The sequence below is a fragment of the Erithacus rubecula genome, assembly GCF_903797595.1.
Source record: "Erithacus rubecula genome assembly, chromosome: 3".
Classification (NCBI taxonomy): Eukaryota; Metazoa; Chordata; class Aves; order Passeriformes; family Muscicapidae; genus Erithacus; species Erithacus rubecula.
The window spans coordinates 106,897,399-106,916,158 of NC_136689.1; the positions used below are offsets into that span (position 1 = coordinate 106,897,399).

The 18,760-nt window shown below is 40.4% G+C and overlaps 1 protein-coding gene across 35 annotated transcripts in view; it reads left to right on the top strand.

Annotated features, from left to right (window-relative positions):
• Positions 1-18,760, top strand: part of DTNA (dystrobrevin alpha) — a 219,254-nt gene that overhangs the window by 134,537 nt on the left and 65,957 nt on the right. For all 35 annotated transcript variants that reach the window (XM_079299396.1, XM_079299402.1, XM_079299409.1 and 32 more), the window contains one exon: positions 17,087-17,300. In XM_079299396.1, coding sequence (XP_079155522.1) covers positions 17,087-17,300 — 214 coding nt within the window. The remainder of the gene's footprint in view (positions 1-17,086; positions 17,301-18,760) is intronic.

Consider the following 18,760-nt stretch of genomic DNA (forward strand, 5'->3'; position numbering starts at 1 on the left):
ACTTACTTCTTTTGCATGAGAAAATCTGTGCTGATCCAAAAGAGTTCCCTAAACACAAAGCCAGGGGACACTACAAGTGTTGCAGTCTGTCTTGTTGATGTTTAACCACCAAATCTTTCATCTTTCCATGTTGATTTAGGACCATGTCACTGCTTCTCTTTACTCAAACAAGACCTCTTGCCAGTGTAATATAAAGACAGTGAGCATTGGTTTTCTCAAATGTGAAATAGAGTGCACCACAAATGTGCAAAGGTGCAAGAATCCCATGAAGATCCCTGCCATGGCAGAAGGTATTCACTGTCACTGTCCTGCCTTTTCCATCCCAAGAACTGTATAGCCCATGCTATTCTGTACTTGACCTTCTTCTTCTTTTACTCAGGAAACTTACCATCAGAAACAGAGCTACCAAATTATGATGCTTTACAGAATTGTTTAGATTACATAATTTAATCCTTCATCCTACTCTTGTAGTTTCCATGGTTAGTGCTCTGTTCTCATTGTTGGGCTTTATCCTTTTTCTCATTTCATCTTGGAAGCAATAAAGCGCAAGATAGTTTCAGGCTGGGTCACAGAGCAATCAAACTGAATGACAAGCAGTGTTGCCTGCTTGAGAAGTGCAAAAGGTCTGCTTGGCTGCAATTTGAAGCAATCTGCCTCTTGAATTTGTGATCATGGGATCCTCATATTCTTCTAAACCTTGAGTAATGAGTCTTATATGAGATTTGCTAAAATCCTATAATTTGGAAAGAAAATCACAATTTTTTCATTCTTATTTTTGTTTTTCATCGTTGTCCACCTTGGATATTCCATGATCTGCTTATTACCATTACATAAAGGTAGAGACTGGAAATATTACTTGTGTTCTTTGTTTTCTATTTTAATGAAAGCCGAGCTTTAAAAGTTCCTTTACAGTGAGTGACATTATTCACATGGCTCCAAGAGATACAGCTTTAAAGCCACTCTATATTACAAGAGTCATGATACCATTGTGTAAGTTACTAATTCTGGTATCCTGAAGTATTTGAAGAATGGAAAGAGAGATAAGTTAATGATTTTAAAAACTTTTTTGTTCCTTTGTCTTCACCAACGACTTAGAGACTAAATGCTCCTGGAATTGCTAGTACTGTTCCATATGGGTTTCCAGGCAACTATGGAAAAAGGATGCATATATTATACATTCTTCATTATGCATCAATTATTTAATCAAAAGTTCAAAAGGGCTTGATTTAGCATATTCCCTGCAGACAAATCCTTAGTCTGTAAGTGTTCACTCAGAGCACAATATCCTGAAAATAGATTCAGATTTTCTTTTCCTTTCAACTGTAAAAGTTTATTAATATGCTTGACAATCATAATAGCTGTTAGAGAGCTGGCATATAACCTGTATATTTGGCATGTTCATTGAGAGACTGCTGTTCAGTCTTTTCTTCAGTGTTAGCATGAAGTGTACTCTTGTTATATAAGAGGCTTTTGTTATCTCAGATGTCCCTGAATATTTGCTCTTAAAGGCTGTCACTGCAAGTCTGTCTCATCCAAGACTGAGACAAGAACCATTGGATATTTGGAATTAATTTTAATGTCAAAAGAGTGGAACAAGGATATGTACCTTAAAACTCTTACATTCTCAGTTGCTTAGAGATTGATTTTTCAAACATACCCATGATCCCAAGTGGCTCCTGTTGAAAACAGGAGTTGCAGAAGATTGTCAGCTGATATAATTTTGTCCTTTAAAGAGGAAAATGACTGATTTGGCTTTCTGTAAGTCAGAAGTTGACAGACATGTGGCCTAGGTCATGTCACAAGTAAACCTAGATGCTGCCCTCTGCTACACAGGTGGCACAGCTCTGCCTGAATGCAGACAGCTTTTGTAATTGGATCATAGCTGAAAATCTCTTCCTACTGATTCCTGAACTCTGTGAAGGCTGCCATGACTGTGCTATTTCTGATGGCTTTCCTGATGAACGTGTGAGGTTGGACAGTCTGTTCTGTTCCCCAGTCATGTCTCTGAACATCTGCTGCTGGTAATAGGCATCACTCACCTTTGTCTGGCTGCCTTTGGCTTAGTTTCCCCAAGCCAGAAAGTTTTTGTATCCTATTTCACATTGGTCCTCTTAATAAATACTTCAAACAAAAGGAAATGATAATTATTATTATTATTATTGTCTTGATAATCTTGTTTACAGTCTACAAATTCCAAAATGTATGTGGATGTACTGTTTAATGGAAACCAACCAATACCTTGGTGATCACAGAATCACTGTATCTTCTGATTCTTTGTGTAAGAGCTTTTTCTTCTTTCACCCTCATGTTTTCCCTTGGTCTGTGGCTGTATTTTTAAGTCTCCTTCACTATTTCCCTGTCCCTTCTTCAGCTTCATGTCATTATCTGTGGCATTTGCTTTATCTGTGACTTCTCTGCAACCATCATTTGCTTGTCTGCCTTCTCTTTTCCTGTTATTGTCTAGGTTCCAATAACCTTTTTTCAGGCAAACCCTCTCTTACACTTTGTTCCCTTTCCTTGGGTTGTTCTGGTCTGTCCTGTTTGGGTCTTTTGCTGGGTCTGCCCTGATGTCACATGAGCCCCTCCATAATGTGTCAGAGTGCATTAAACAGTGTGACTTAAAGCCTGTCACATATGGGTCATTCTCTCGAGGTTCTTTCTGTATGACATCCTGTTTATGTGGCAAGGGGGAAAAGAAGTAAAAAATCGTCTTTGAAGCAGTTATCAGTGAGTTTAGTGATTGTGGTCATTTGTCCCTAAGGACCATTATCTTGAATCCCTGTGTCTCCATTCTGGACTCAAAGCAATTATTCTTGAGGAGTCATACATGAGCTCAGTCCATACATACATGTTTTCTGTAGAAAGTAAGGGACTTGCAGATTCCCAACAGGATAAGCTGGATTATTTTGCCCAATATGTGTGTTGTAGCATTGCATTCACAGAATAACTGAATTATTTAGGTTGGAAAAAAGATCATCAAGTCCAACCTTTGACCCATCACTGTCTTGTCAACTAGACCAAAGCACCTAGTACCACATCCAGACATTTCTTGAACACCACCAACTAACTCCCTGGGCAGCCTGTTCCAATGCTTAACAACCCTTTCAGTAAATAAATAAATTCCTCCTCATGATTTGAACTCCTTCTCCATTGCATCTGCCAAGTTGGGAATTTTACTGAACTTTTTTTACCCTGGTTTTTAAGCCATCAGTCAGCTCAGGAGAAGGAGTAGGCACTACACAGCTTTCCTCCACCTTAATCACACAGTCTGCACCATCTTCCTGCCTAAACCATGGTCTCCAAAACAACCTGACACAGGTAGTCTGATTTATCTTCAGCCATTCCTCATTCCTGTCTCCAGTAACTTCTGAAAAAAATCTCACTGTGGAGCCAGCCACAGCCAGTGGTGAAACTTCTCAGTGATTATGGGATTCTTCAGGGCGAAGACAGCAAACAGTCCCCAAAAGGAAAGTCAGAATGTGGGACTGATGTCATTTTTATTGTAATTCTCTCCTTTTGTAATTCCCAAAGGGTGTTTTTTTGCATGCTCGTTATCAGTTACATCAAAAGTTTGTGTAACTCTAGTAATAGAAATCAACTTCGTAGCACCCAGAATATTCAGAGAGAAGCTGTAACTTAGCCATTATATCATATTTTAATGCATCTATTTTTATTTTCATTAATTCTTAGTGGAAGATTTCATACAGCAAGTATCTGGTATGCTAGGACAAATTGTGATGTTGGCTATAAAAATAATTTTACTACTTTTATAAGTGTGAAGAGACTGCACAATATAATGTCCTCAGTGGGTATTGTTATTAATATAGTTCTGGGTCTCTATACAATGAACATTCAGCTTCCTGGCATTAATGTTTGTGATATACAATGGTTTTACAGAGGCCATTTTCTTTGTGCTGAATCAAGGCATTCCTAGGCTGAAATCAGCCTGAGTTGTATCTGTGATATTATTTTTGGCTGCAGAGGTTTTCTAGCATTGTGCTTGGCCCTTTAACCAGGAAAAGTGTAGGCTAATTCCATAAAAGTTCTCTGTCTGCTCAGCCTTTCCTTTGTCCACGTGGATGGATAGATGGATGTCTCCTTTCCTGACAGGGAGTAAATTGAAAATAACTCTTTTGAACTCATTGACATCACTATGGCACAAAGGAAAGAATGAATCAGTCTCTCAGTGTGTATTGTTTGAGGAGGTTGAACTCAATTTCTGATAAATGAAGTTGACACTAGTATCATACTGCATCTCTTGTAAAGGTCCTGATCTTCCCCAAGCTTAATTTTCCACACTTCATTCATCTCTATTTTGCCTTGAAACTCTTTATTTTCTCTTGGATTTGCAGGATATCTTTAAGGACTACGTGTGTAAAATAAAGGATGACAGATAAGTGGCCATGTACATTGAGACTCTTACTCCATCTAGGGGCCCTGACAACATCATTAAAGAGCTTCTCTTACACACAGGGGGAAGGATAGATGTGTGAAACTTCACTTAAATCTCATTTATCTGCCATTTCACATTCTGCAGTCTTGTTGCCTTTCTCAGTGTTGAGCTATGTTTGTATCAACTGGAGCTTTTCTCCTTGGCCTAGTCCTTATTTCCTCAAGAGATGTGAGGTTTTAGAATATAGTATTTTAAGGGCAGTCACTGCAGTGGCCTTCTGGTTTGGGAATCCTGATTACTGAGGGAATCAGCTGGGGAAGTGTAGCACTGACCAAAGACATTGTTTTGAATGTGAATAATGTCAGGAGAGAAAATCTGGAAAGACTGTGTGAATACAGAGTTTAGTCAAATATTCTTGATAGTTTCTCTGATTAAGAGGCTGTCTACTCAAATGAAGTTGATAACAAAGAAATGGATGTCCAGATTCCAGGATCCATCTTTCCCTCTTTCCAAGCTGATTATAGCTCATATTCCAGAAGATTTTGTGGCAAATAAATTGCATTGTTTTCAAATGTACTACATGCTTAAATACCTATGAAAGCTAAAACCTATGACAGCAATTAGCAACTTGATTACTTTGCTCAGCAAAAGGTTAAATAAGATCAGTCTGAACTGTCCTTGTGACTTCAGGCACAAGATGCTTTTTCACCAAAGTCCTGTGTGTCACATGAATGTCCTGCTTCATAGTAGTGCTCTTGCTCACAACAGCTGAAACTGGTGCTGGGATTTTGTCCCAGGAACTCCCTGAACTGAACCAAACTCTTCAGAAGAGAGAAGCATATGTTAATAGTCTTTAGTATGTCTATTCTGGTCTGGAGATGAAAAATGCAGTTGTGGTATCAGACTGTTTACTCAAGCATTAAGTTCAGCTTAAGAATTTCTCTAATTATTTTTAATAGATGGAAACGTTATGGGTCAAATTCAGTCCACTTTACATCAGAAAATATTTAACTTAATTGAATAAGGATCAGGTTAAGAATTTGCATATATGTAAAATACCACATCTTTTATATTTAAGAATGTGCACAATTCATCTTCCATTAGTATTTTGTACCTTGTGTTGCTGTTTACAGTCTGGCCAACCCTAAATGATTTTTAAAAATAATACTACAGAGAACAAGGTAACTATGGATCACACTCTGAAAAACAGGATATATGCCAAAGAGAGCTTTTGTTTTCAAGCAGTTCTAAATGTATAATAGGTGCTCATTCTTTTTCATTGACCTTTGTGATATGACTGAACTTTAAAGGTTGATAATGTAATCTCAACTTGTTTTCTATAGCTATTAGGTAAGAAATTATTGTAAAGAATTGTTAAGTCACATTTTTCCTTATCACCACAAGCTGTTTTTTAAAGGAAACAGCAGTTAATATGAGATTGGGGATAGCACCCTGTATCCTTAAGCCGTTAACGTGCACTGCTTCAAAAATAATGAAAAATGTGAATAGTCCAATTTACATTCACACTATGGTTGCTTTTGGCTGGTAACAGTGCCAAGCAAGCTGCAGTCCTCCTGTGACATGGGGGGAGTGTTTGGAGGGGGGGATGGATGGATGGATGGATGGATGGATGGATGGATGGATGGATGGATGGATGGATGGGTGGATGGATGGAGCTGGCAGCAGTTGTATGGGAGGGAAAAGGGAAATTATTGAAAGAAAGATGTGATCTAAGTCCATCTTGGCATTTGGAGACACATACTGCTGGGGAAGATGTTAGCACTGTAATGGGGGCATCCAGCATGAAGGCATTCTGCCTTTTCCCCCGCCTGGGTTTGTCACTGCCTGTCACCTGCGGTCACCTGTACAGCCATCTACACAGCAGAACTGTGTGTGTGTAGCTTTGATCCGACCGAGTTCAGAGGCAGGGCCATTTTGGGCAGACACACAGGGGATGGATGCAGCGCCTGTGATGCGGCTGTCCCGCCTGTCAGCGTGCCAGGAGGGAGTTAAAGCCAGCATGGAGCGAGCTGTGTTTAAAATGCACCCAGGAGTGCCATCCTGCGGCGAGCAGCCCGCGCCTCTCGCCGTCCCTGGCACCAGCGCCGCAGGAGCAGCGCTCACACGCGGCTTCTGGCCCTCCTCTGGAAACCTTCCTGTAAAGAATCCGTGATTCTGTGTCAGCTGTTCACTGTCAGGTTCACCTGATCTGTATTTTACAAACTGACCTGAGAACTCAAATATGGTGCGAGCTGACCTTTCTTCAGAGAAATTAGAAAGCTGTTGTGTATCGTACGTATCTATTGACCAAGCCTTGTTACCTCACGAGTTCTTTGGCTGTTTGAAAGCTGACACTTGCAAAACCCTTTTGTAGGATCACACAGTGCCTCAAATAAAGCCTTTCTCATTAAAATAGTTCTGTAGTGGGATCACAAGAATAAGAGACACACCGCCTGGAAATACCATTTTCTTGGGGTGGTTAGAAAATTTCTGGCTATGGAATACATGGCAGTAGGTCTGCTATTTGCACGTTGGTCTTTAATTCATAAATATGTTTAACTTTTAAAATTAGAAAATTATGTGTAATCAATGGTTTTAAGCCACTGTTGTTGGCTTCTTAGCAGCAGGGCAGAGTTTTACTTCTTTCCTAGTTGTCATCAAAATACTAATAAGCTTAGAGTTAGATTTTTTTTATTATTCCATTTTATATATGTCATACTTCATTCATAATTTCAAATAAATTATTTCAAAGCACATTTAAACAAAAAAGAAAACGCTTTGCCAGCATCTGGGTGACAAGTAGATGACAATAGTTTCCCAGCCCAGCACTCAGGGTGGATCACCCGCTGTTCCCTTTTGCAGAATTGACTGTCATTAGTGCTGCTCCTTGGAGAGACTGATGAATCACCCACAGAGAGCCCTTCAGTCTTAGGTTAAATATAGGTAAGGCAAGATGGTCAGGAATTGACAGCAGGGAAAGAAGGAACTTCTATTGTAAATTAATGTTTAACAGAAAAATTTTACTGGAGATCTTTATACACTCATATGCCTTGGTGGATTTGTCAGGTAACATATTAAAAGTGAAAAGACCACATTTCACTGTATTGTTAGTGTAATGATTATTCTTCATTAGTAACACTTGATTAAAGTTCTGTAGTGATCAGAATCCCAGGAGGTTTTAGAATAACTCATTTTACCTTCTGGGCACAAGATAGGCAGAGTATAATAGGATGCCAGCCAAAGTATGCAGACAGGGCAACCTTTAAAACTTTCCCTAAAATTTCAGTGCCTCTTGTACACATTGTGTCCTGCAGATTTCCAACCAAGCAGCAGCCAGGTTTGGCACCCACTCAGGAATGTTTTCTGTGCATGCAGTGTGCAGCTGGCTGGCATATGCACAGACAGCCCAGCTCCTGATGGCTGGGACATCACTTGTCCCATGTGGGGACAAGTGATCAGCACAGGGACAGGTGATCTGTGTGAATCCAGTGAGTCCAAATGCAGCTGACTTTCTCCATATGTACACTGGTTCAGGAAAAAGCTGTTTGTGTTGACTGGTCTAAATGTTTAGTTCCTAACCCATCATATTACCCCTCACCACTGGGATGGACAGCTAGAAGTGGATAGCTTTATTCCAGCTTCCTGCTGAGCACACCACACACCTGTGCAGTGTCACAACACAGGCAGAAAGGTGAGGAAGAGGAATGCATGCAGCTGACTGGGGATTAAATGGAACCATCCCTCCTTCTGAAATCCCTCAGCCTTCAAGGGAAGGCTAAAGGGAATACCTGAGTATGCACAGTGCTGTGAAGGCCCACAGTACACCTCACACAAAACCTCTTGAGAATGTGGAGGACTCTTTCTCAAACATTCAAGAGGCCTCAGGGTAGATTCTGTGTTTTTTTATTTATTACATATGTTAGAGAAGGGCCTTGGTGCACAGCTTACCTGAGTAATGATTTTAGAGAAAATTCAGTGAGGCAACACTGACTCCTTTCCAGTAAGTTAGTGTGTTTTGCAGTACAGGTTCATGATCAAACAGGGACACCACAGAATCAATGAAGCTGGCAGGGACTTTTGGAGAGAACAGGGTCAGCTACAGCAGATTGCTCAGGGTTTTGTCCTGTTCAGGTTTGATTATTTTTGAGGATGGAGACTCAACAGCCTTTGTGTGCAATATGACACTGTTCAAAAATCCTCAGAGGGAAAATATTTTTCTTACGTTTAAATGCTTTCCTGTATTATAATTTGTGCCTGTTTCCTTTAGTCCTTTCACTGTCCTACCCTGAGAAAAGTGTGGCTCCATCTCCCCTACTCACTTGGATTGGATCATACAATCATCAAATGTCTTGGGTTGAAAGGGACCTTAAAGATCATCTAGTTCTAACCCCCTTCCATGGGCAGAGACGCCTTCCTGTAGACCAGGTTGCTCAAATCCCGATCCCCATCCTGACCTTGAACACTTCCAGGCATGGGTCATCCACAGCTTCTCTGGGCAACCTGTTCCTGTGCTTCACCACCCTCACAGTGAGGAGTTTCTTCTTAATATCAGGTGTTTGGGCTGTGAATAGTCTGGGTGTGCCAGAGTGTGTAGAGTGACAGCTGTCACCAGATGTCACCAAAGTGTACCTCATTTTAGCCCTGAGCAGAAGCAACACCCTGGTCCATTTCCTTTATCATGTAATTTGGTATCCAGAGAGAGTAAAAATCTGCAAGTGTTCATTGCTGGCACTTGGATGTGCATAGCAGTGGATGTGCAGGTGAAGCTCTCAGTGACCACACTGCAGCTGGCTGATTTGAGGGGCAGCAGGTGTAGTTCAGAGGAAGAACATGCCTCAGACAGCCCTCTGTTACCTGCTTGGCAGCAGGAGAGAGGGATCCAAATGGAAAATGTGAGTAACTTCCCAGGGCTTCTTAGCAATGAAAATGACAAATGGCTCCAATACCCTAATTTGTGATGGGTTCATAGATTCTAATGAAAAAAAAAGAAGAATTGTCTAATATATTTTATCATATTTTTAGAAGTGTTAGACAAGGAAGCATAAATCTTTCCCTTTTAATGAAATCCACCTGAACTACCTGACATGCAGTCAAGTGCCATTGATTTCAAATGACAACACAAGTATCCTTAAAGTCAATCATGTGTGTAAGAGCTTTCCTGGGCTAAAATCTTCATGAAATGTATAGTAAAATTTTGGAAATATTTTAAACTAATATTTTTTTTAAAGTTTCTTCTTGTATTCACCAAGAAAGACAAATATATCAAGGAAAATTTTGGTCCTATCACTTGGACGTATTTAATTTATATTTTCTTAAAAATTTTATATATGTTAAATAAATTTAAATTAATTGTTAAAGCCATGATTTAGACACTTAGTGTATTTGATTTAATGTGATCTATTCTTCCATGTTCATTTAGTAATAAATGGAGAGATATTTTTGTAAAGTTCATGGTTAGGGTGTAATACAAAAAAATGAAATAGAGCAGATGAAGATTTTTGTATAAGTAGATCCATTTAATGGTAATGAAGCTTGAGCACAAAGCTTAAGATCACAGGCTGTTTTTAAATTATTTTTTTTTATTATTACTTAGAAGATAAACTTTGCTACTTTTTTTTTTTTTTTTTTTGCTTGGGGCAACATCAATTTTTGACAGCTGATGTTTGAAGTAATCTGGCTCCTTTGAGATTAATGATATATCCAAGATTATCTATATCTCAGAGCCTTTCCATAATTATAAATTGCATGATGGAGAGAAAAATGAATTTTTCACTGCTTAAGTAAATATTAATTTCTTTGCTTTGAGTTGAAAAACAAGGAATGCAGTCCAACTCTTCTTTCTCATTTGGCCTATTAAGATACTGTATCTACCAAACAGAAAATGACTTATTGCAAATAAATTGAAGTTACTAGTTACAATAAATGAAAAATACATTGGTTTTTTGAAGATGAAGAATGAAGAGTCTAGAAAATGCCTGAAGAAAAGAGGGAGGATCCAGGTCAGTAAAACTGACATACATGTTTATAATAAGCAATGTCAGATGGCTAAATTGTGTTTTCTCTAAATGTATCCAGGGTACATCTCTTCCACAAATTGACCTGGTCACAGAGCTGTAGGTGATGGAATTCTGCACTGTAACCACTAATTGCTCACTCCCATTATAAAAGTAGTAAAAAGGAAAAGGTATTCTGAACAGAGGTAAAGCAGGATGTAAAACTTGAAGGCATCTGAAAACTTTTTCATTTGAGGGAAATACAAAACTCCTTTCCAACTGAGCCAGCCATCTTCATCCCCATTGCATCCTGCAGGGAGAGACTGCTCAGTTCTGTCTCAGTGCACTGGCAACAGACACTTTCCAAATGTTACTTTAACAGCTGGAGGAGGCCATTGAAGGAAATACCATTTGCTATTTGGAGTGTATTTTCATGCATTAATCTTAGTTCTCTGCAGTTCAGTCTGGGTCTCCTCAAAGAGTGCATTTTTGGTAGGGATTGCTGTGGAGTGAATGGCAGCTGTCTACAATGCTCCTCATCTGTGTTGTCCCATTTCTGTCCAGACACTGAACTTTATTTACATTCACTGATCACTGTCTGTAACTGAGCATGCTCAAATATGAAATCTTCTGTGGTACTGTTTAAATATTACATCATGTCATGGAAGTTAAATTAGCAGAGTTCTCGCCATAGAAGGTATAATAATGCAGAGCTCTGGCTTAGCTGTGACTTCAGAGATCACTTAACAGAAAATCTAAAGGGAAACATAGCTTAGCAATTGCTTATGGAGATTGTCTACATTTTTTTCAGACATCAGGGAAATGAGTGAGATGTACACCTGGGTAGCTGTGCTGTTCATAGTGTGAGGCATTTTTGAAGGTTCCATGAATGTTGGCTGGGCTTCATGATTTTTGGTAACTTATACCACAGGCACTAGATACAAGCAGCTTTTACTCCTACTGCATAGTAATCACCTGCTGGCACTGAAGGAACAACTGACAGGTTTCTCTGGTTTTCCAGATCTGTTTCTGAAGGGGCATCTTTCACATGCTGAGGCATAATTCACTTTTCAGTGGGAAACATGGGCAACAAAAGCAACAACAGCAATTAGAAGTTAAAAAAAAACTTTTGGAGTTCTAGTTTCTTGAGGGAATTCGAGGCAGATTTTAGGAGAGAGAAAGCTCTCCTGCATTTATATGCTGCTATGTTACTCTGCAGACTCTTCTTGTTAGCATCATGTAGCATGTAGAAATCAGATTTGGGGTTTATTGCACTACGTGTTGTGCAAACAAAGGAGATGTGCCTTCTTCAGAGAGATTAAAACAGTCTCAGGGATGGATAAATAAATAAATGAGCATAGCAGGTATTATGGAAAACAGGTAGAAGAGAAGATGAGGAATGTAAGCTTATGCAAAATTTGTAAGGTTGATATTCTGTTATTATATTGAACAGAATACAGATACCACATTAGCTGTAGGCATCAATTTCTATTAGTACAAATGAGTCCTGTGCAGAGTCCTCTGTTTTACTTCCCTTTTTCCAGTACTGACACTTTGACTTGCCAGCATGATATAATACGTAAAAGTTTACTTACAGTATGAGTAACCTTAAAAAATAATAGAATTTGAGGTGCTCAGTAGGGCATTACACCTGAATGTAATCTGCACAAGGTCAAGCAATGCAATGTAAAAGGTAGTGACTGTGACAAGATCTGGTAGCTGTTCATGCAGATTGAAGTATTTATTATTCATATTTTATATGAAACCTGAATTATTCTAGGTCATGTTGTAGTCAGACTAGAAAAGAGATCTTTTCCCAATGTTTAAGGAGGAAATTGGGGGATTCAACTCAGTTAACCTTACCAGCTCCAATGGTACATGTCTCATGTAAGCATGTTGCTTTAGGCTTTGTCTGTAGCCAGTGAAGAAATATGGGCAGATTCAAAGCACTGCTCACCCACCTGTCTCCCAACAGATACTTTAAGGTGCTTTTTTCTTTCACTGACATGAGAGAGAGCCTTGGTCACCAGTCAACAGTAGACACTTAGTTTTTTATATTTAATATAGCTGCATGATTCTTGTCTGTCACAACTGACTTGAGTAAGGGTCAGAGACTTCAGTCATCTGTACAGCAACCTAACAAAATGTCCTTGTGATTTTGAGCTAGACATTTGAGCAAGTATTTTCAAAATTAGTAGTTCTTGTTAAATGTCTGGCTCACATCAATCTTCATTCTCCTCTTCCAGGAAATTTTTGTTTCCAGCCTCTTAGATATATGTAAAATTAATAAAATAGTGCAGTAGAATTGTTGTTTATTCAGCTTCAAGTGGAACCAAAGTCTTTCTGGAGGAAAAAAAAAACAAAAAAGCCAAAGTAAAATTATTTATAGCACAAATACACAACAGTTCCTTCAGACTAATATTTCATGGTAGGTAAGGAACTCTTACAGCTGTGTAATTTCCAATAAGTCATTTTCTTAGTCTTGTGCCCTATCTTTCCGGCATACCAATGAACATCAGGAAAGCTTATGATGTTTTCAGGTTAGAGTTAACAATAAAACCAGTAATTTTCTCTCAGATGTGTTTAGTGTACTGATATTATTAGTCCCACGTCTCCTAGCCTCTGGACATTTTCCTTCCCAAGACCATCATCAAAACTAACTCTGGATATGACTGTGTTATGAGAAATATAATCTCAGTAGGAAAACAAAACAACAAAAAACCCCACATTAAAATTTGACAGCCACATAGTACCAGTACTGGATCATGTGAAGAATAAAGACACCATTTCAGTCATATTGATAGTGCTCTTTTCCTCCATATTCAAGAATTTTCCACTACTAGGCTACAGTAATTACAAGTTTAATTACAACCTGAAATTCTCAGTGTTAGAGAGTCTGAATGTCTGGAGTTCTTCCTCCCTGGGTAACCTTTTATAGAGGTTAGGGAAACCATCACAGTTTCCAATGGCTGCAAAAGTGAACTTGTATGGTAAATAATTCCTGCACAGGCTGCTTGAAAGATACCCCAGCAGTTCTGATTACATGATTTGTTACCCTTCAAATGGCCCTTTTCCACTCTCATAGTTTTTTCCACTACCACATTCATGCACTCCCAGATAAACAGCCTGTCCCTGTTCATTCTTTTTCCATCAGCTCTAATGTTGCTGATTTTACATCCTTATCTAGGATTTATGATAAAGTTGTCCTATAATTTTTTGTCAGTAAAAGTTGTCCTATAAAATTTGGTCAGTAGTGCTGGTACCCCTGTTGATCCTGTTTCTTGGATTGCTCTCTTGTTAGTGTAGCCTCAAGTCAAGGTGAGCCATCTGCATATGGCATTACTCTTTCTTTTGCAATTTGTTTATGCTTGGTAATTTCTTACATTATTATCTTTTCGTAGTTCATGTTTGATGATTTGCACATCTAACCAGAAGCCAACTTGATGAAACTGCTGCTGGAAGCACCTTCTTCATCTGCTTGTTTTGAATGACCAGAGACACCACCCATGGCCACAGACCTTGAGGGAAACATCCTGTTTCCCCTTTTGCTTTCTGTCTGTCCTTCCTTCTTTATACCACCACAAAATACATGCACATGGTCCAGCCTGTTACTGTGTCTTCTGGCATGTTGCTCTGTATTTCTAGTACTTTCCTTGGCTGCCTTGTGTGGTGGAATGCTCATTAACCCTTCTTTCCTGGACCAGACAATGACCTGCCTTCTGGTGACTTCCTCCATTCTCTGGCCTCCAAGCCATGTGGAGAAGCTGCCCAGGAAGGGTCAGTTATGTGCCAGATCATTTATTGGAGATCATTCATCTTCCATTTATCCAGATTATCTCTGTGACAGTGAAAACTGATTGAGTGGGAATGGGAATGACTGTATTAAAAGGATTTGAGACCTATGCCAGATTTCTTGCTCTTCCACCAGCCAGAAAACAAACAGAAGAGTTCAGAGGTTGTGTACTCCACCCACCCAGCTGTAGTGGGTTGACTCTGGTTGGATGCCAGACACCCACCAAAGTGTCTCTATCACTCCCCTCTGCAGCTGGTCTAGGGGGAGAAAAATATAACAAAGGGTTGAGATAAGGACAGAGAGAGATCACCCAGCGAATAACATCACAGGCAAAACAGATTCTAATTAGAGACATGAATTGAATTTATTACTAAAAAAATCAGAGCAGGATAATGAGAAGTAAAACAAGACCTTAAAAACAGCTTTCCCCACCCTCCCTCCTTCACAAGCTCTGCCTCTTCCACCCCAGTGGCACAGAGGGACAGAGAAGGGGGATTATGGCCACTTCATTAGGGGTTGTGTCTGCTGCTGTTCAGGGAAAGGAGTCCTTTCCCTGATCCAGCCTGGCATTCCTCACACAGGAGACAGTTTTCCATGAACTTCACTGTCCTGTGGACAACATTTCTCCACAAGCTGCTGCAGTACAGATGTATTTCACAGGATGCAGTCCTCCAAGGACAGGCTGCTCCTGCATGGGTCCCTCACAGAGTCACAAGTCCCATTGAGAACACTACTCCAGCATGGGCTCCTCTCTCCATGGATCTGCAGATCCCTGCCAGGACCCTGCTCCAGCATGGGCTCCTCTCTCCATGGATCTGCAGATCCCTGCCAGGACCCTGCTCCAGCATGGGTCTCCTGCAGGTTCACAGCTTTCTCTCAGGCACCCACCTGCCCTGGTGTGGGGGCTTGCAGGTGATCTCTGCATCCCCTTGGACATCCATGGACTGCACTTGGATCTCTGCATCCCCCTGGACATCCATGGGCTGCAGGGACCCAGCTGCCTCACCATGGGCTGCACCTTGGGCTGCAGGGGAATCTCAGCTCTGGTGCCTGGAGCACCCCCTGTCCCTTCTTCTGCACTGACCTTGTTGTGTACAGGGCTGTTCCTCTCCCATATTCTCACCCTCATATTTTTTGGCAGTAATTACAACTGTGCAAAACCCTTTTTTTAATTGTTCCTAAATATGTTATCTCAGAGGTATTACCACAATTTCTGGATGGTGCAGACTTGACCAGCAGGGTCCATCCTGGAGCTGACTGACACTGGCTCTGCCAAACATGGGGAAACTTCTGGCATCTTCTGACAGAAGCCACCACTGTAGCACCCCACTACTAAAATCTGGCCATGAAAACATCAGCTTAATTCAGGATAACATTTTGAAGGCAACCTGCCACATATGAGTTTGCCTATAGAAGTTTCCTTTTAAAACAAAGATAAAATAAATACTTCAGTGTCACAATTTAACTGTATCTTGTAGCTTTTCACAGTTGTTTGCTAGGGAACAGCAAGAAGAAGTGGAAAAGTGCCGTGTCTAGTCCCTAAAGTAGCTGCTGCTGCTGTCACCACTCACCTGTTTGATGTATCTTCCTTTTTGGGTTTACACATGCACTAGCAGGGTATTGGAGGCTATTTACTCCTGGGGCAAAAGAAGAGAAACCCAATCACAGGGCAGAATTCTAGACTAAGCAAAATGATTGTATCTCCTTTCATCATCCATCTACTATCAGCTTACATTTCCCTGCCATTAGACCATCATGTCACATTGCAGTCTGAGACAGCACCTGCAAACCAATCAAGTAAAAATATAATGAGTAGGATTATAATTAAATTTCTCTATGTACGAAAGCAGGGATCTCCTTCCACATACTGGTGGCTTTTGATACATCATAAGACATATCACCATGCTGTGTAATGAGAACTGTGCAGTAGTTTTTCTGGTTAAAAGAAGAGAATTTGCACCCTGAGCCTCCTGATTTGTTTTTTATTAACGTTTTAGTAGGATAGAATGTAATACTTAAGATAAAGGAATGAACCTTTGAGTTCAGGTTTAAACTAAATCCAGTTTTTAAATTACTGTAGGGGTTTCTTTTATTTTTGGCACATCTTCTGGAAATGGCATTCCATGGCAAGCCAATCATACTGCCACAGTAACAGTGTTCTGCAATCAAGATTTCTGTTTGGGTACAATATGAAGGGTGAGCAGAGATTGTCCTTTAATCTGTCCTTGTAGGTAAAAACAGGGCCCATCAAATTCGGCTTAGACCAGGACTTCATCAAAGAGAGAGATTTAACAAGTCATTTGGCAAATGTATTTAGAAGACATAAAATATGACTTTCTGATCACTTCATTATGTGTTATTTGTTTAAATGTACCCTGACTCAATTACAATTCTGTTTCTGTAAAATATTTTGCTTTCCATACAAATTGCTGAAAAGAATTTTCAAAATATCAGTATGTGATAAGCACTTAGTATTCGTAGGATCTTCTGAAAAGCCCATCTGCTATGCAAATTAATATCTAAGAGTAATTTCTGAATGGGGATTCATAAAGGCATGGTTCTGAAAAACAATTAGCATATGTTTACCTTTCAGTGATTTCTGTAAAATAGAGACTTTTATTTGAATATTTATACAATGAGGAATGATTTCCCAAGCTGAGGTTGTATTCATTACAACTAGTAATATCAATATACTGTTTGCTTATTAACAGATTTGAATTTTATTTGCTCATTCCTTCACCAGATTCAGTATTCGGTGGTGGGAAACGCATTAACTCATTCAATTATTCATGAAGCATGTTGTACATGGCTGTGTAATTCCCCACCCTGTGGGAGGAGGTGACCCTTTTTCTCAGTTGCTTTCAGGAGCACGTTTTCTCAGCTGAGTGTTTCTGTGCTGTCCCCTAGTGCACCTGGTGGACATCTGGAATGTGATAGAAGCCTTGCGGGAGAATGCCCTGAACAACCTGGACCCCAGCATCGAACTGAACGTGGCTCGCCTGGAAGCTGTGATCTCAACCATCTTCTACCAGCTCAACAAAAGGATGCCCACCACCCACCAGATCAACGTGGAGCAGTCCATCAGCCTGCTGCTCAACTTCCTGCTGGCGGCCTTTGATCCGTGAGTCTGCCTTTCTGCCCCCTCTCCCAGCTGCTCAAGGGATTTCGCTTCCTCCAGAAATATCTCTTGAAGTCAATTGAACAGCTCGATTCTGTCCCAAATAATGAGCATGTGAATAGTGCTAACTAGGGAGATAACCTAAATTAAGGGCCTCTGCTTCCCTTTCTTTCGAGCCAAATTCAGCACAACTGTGTTTTCATCCAGCTACTCAGACTTGTTCCAGTTTATATCAAAGAAGAATTATCTACAGAAACAATTTCACATGCGCTTCTAATTTGGCTTGTTGTTTATTGATACACCAGTGGCTGACACCACTGCAAAGCCTCTGCAGCAGTGCCATGGGTTAATAACTCATTATTTTGAAAGAGCTCATTTCCCTGCAAGTTCTTGCAGCTGTAAGCAATTTTTTTTTCTGGCTCATGCCAGTGCAGCATGATTTTGAGACCATGACAGAAATAGGATTAAAGACCTGGAGGTGATGAAATTCATGTTGTTGATTACTGCGTGGGACTCGTATTACAGAAAGAACAAGTTTGAGATAGAGCAAGCCACTTACATTTATGAGTATTCTGTGCATATCTATTATAGTTTCTGTGTATGTAGTTGGCAATCTGTGATGCAGTATTTGCAGTCCTCAAAACTGAGTTATTGGAGAACAGTGGTTAAGTCTGACAGATGCAGATGTTGCAGCTTTATGGCTTATTTTTTGAAAATTCACCAGCAGGAAAGGCTGGCCATTAAAGATTAAAGTCAGGGTGCTTCCCCTGTCTCTTGCCAGTGCTGTCTCTCTGCCCGGGTACTGGGGTCACTGAGCCCCCCTCGGTGCCAGACCAGCTCCGTCGCCGTGGCAACGGGGAGAAAAACGAGGTGTTCCACATGAGAAGGCTGCACTCACCCTCTCCTCCTGCCCCTCTGAGGGGAACAAAAGCCAATCCATTGTGAAATCTTAGGCTTCAGGAATGTTTTCCTCCCCTCAAGGGCAGTAAAAGAAGGAACAGGCATTTTAATTCATACCATTGTGGCTGTGACAAGCACACTGAAGGATGCTGGAAATGACCAGATGCATTTATTGCTGCAGGCCACAAGTAAACTGCTTCCTTGCTGGTAAACACAGGGAAAGACCCTAGACAGTGGAAGCAAGACCTGTGATAGTGTGCTTATTTTGTAGCTCACTGTAAAGGGGTAAACATCTCAATTACACAACTCAGCTACTTGCAGCAAAATGGAGTAGAGGAATTTAGTTCCCTGGAGGAAATCAGAGGATGTTTTAAAGGGGGTAAGGTTTTGCTTCCCCTGAAAACATCCCATGTGCTGTGGTTCATGATCTGTTCTGGGCTCCCATCAGTCCCCCCCCAGGGTAAGGAAGCTGTGACCCTCACTCTATTTGTCAAGCAGCAGCTCAGTCTGTTGTGCTGCCTCTGAGTGTAGTGCATGGGATGCACTTCCCAGAAGTGCAGAGA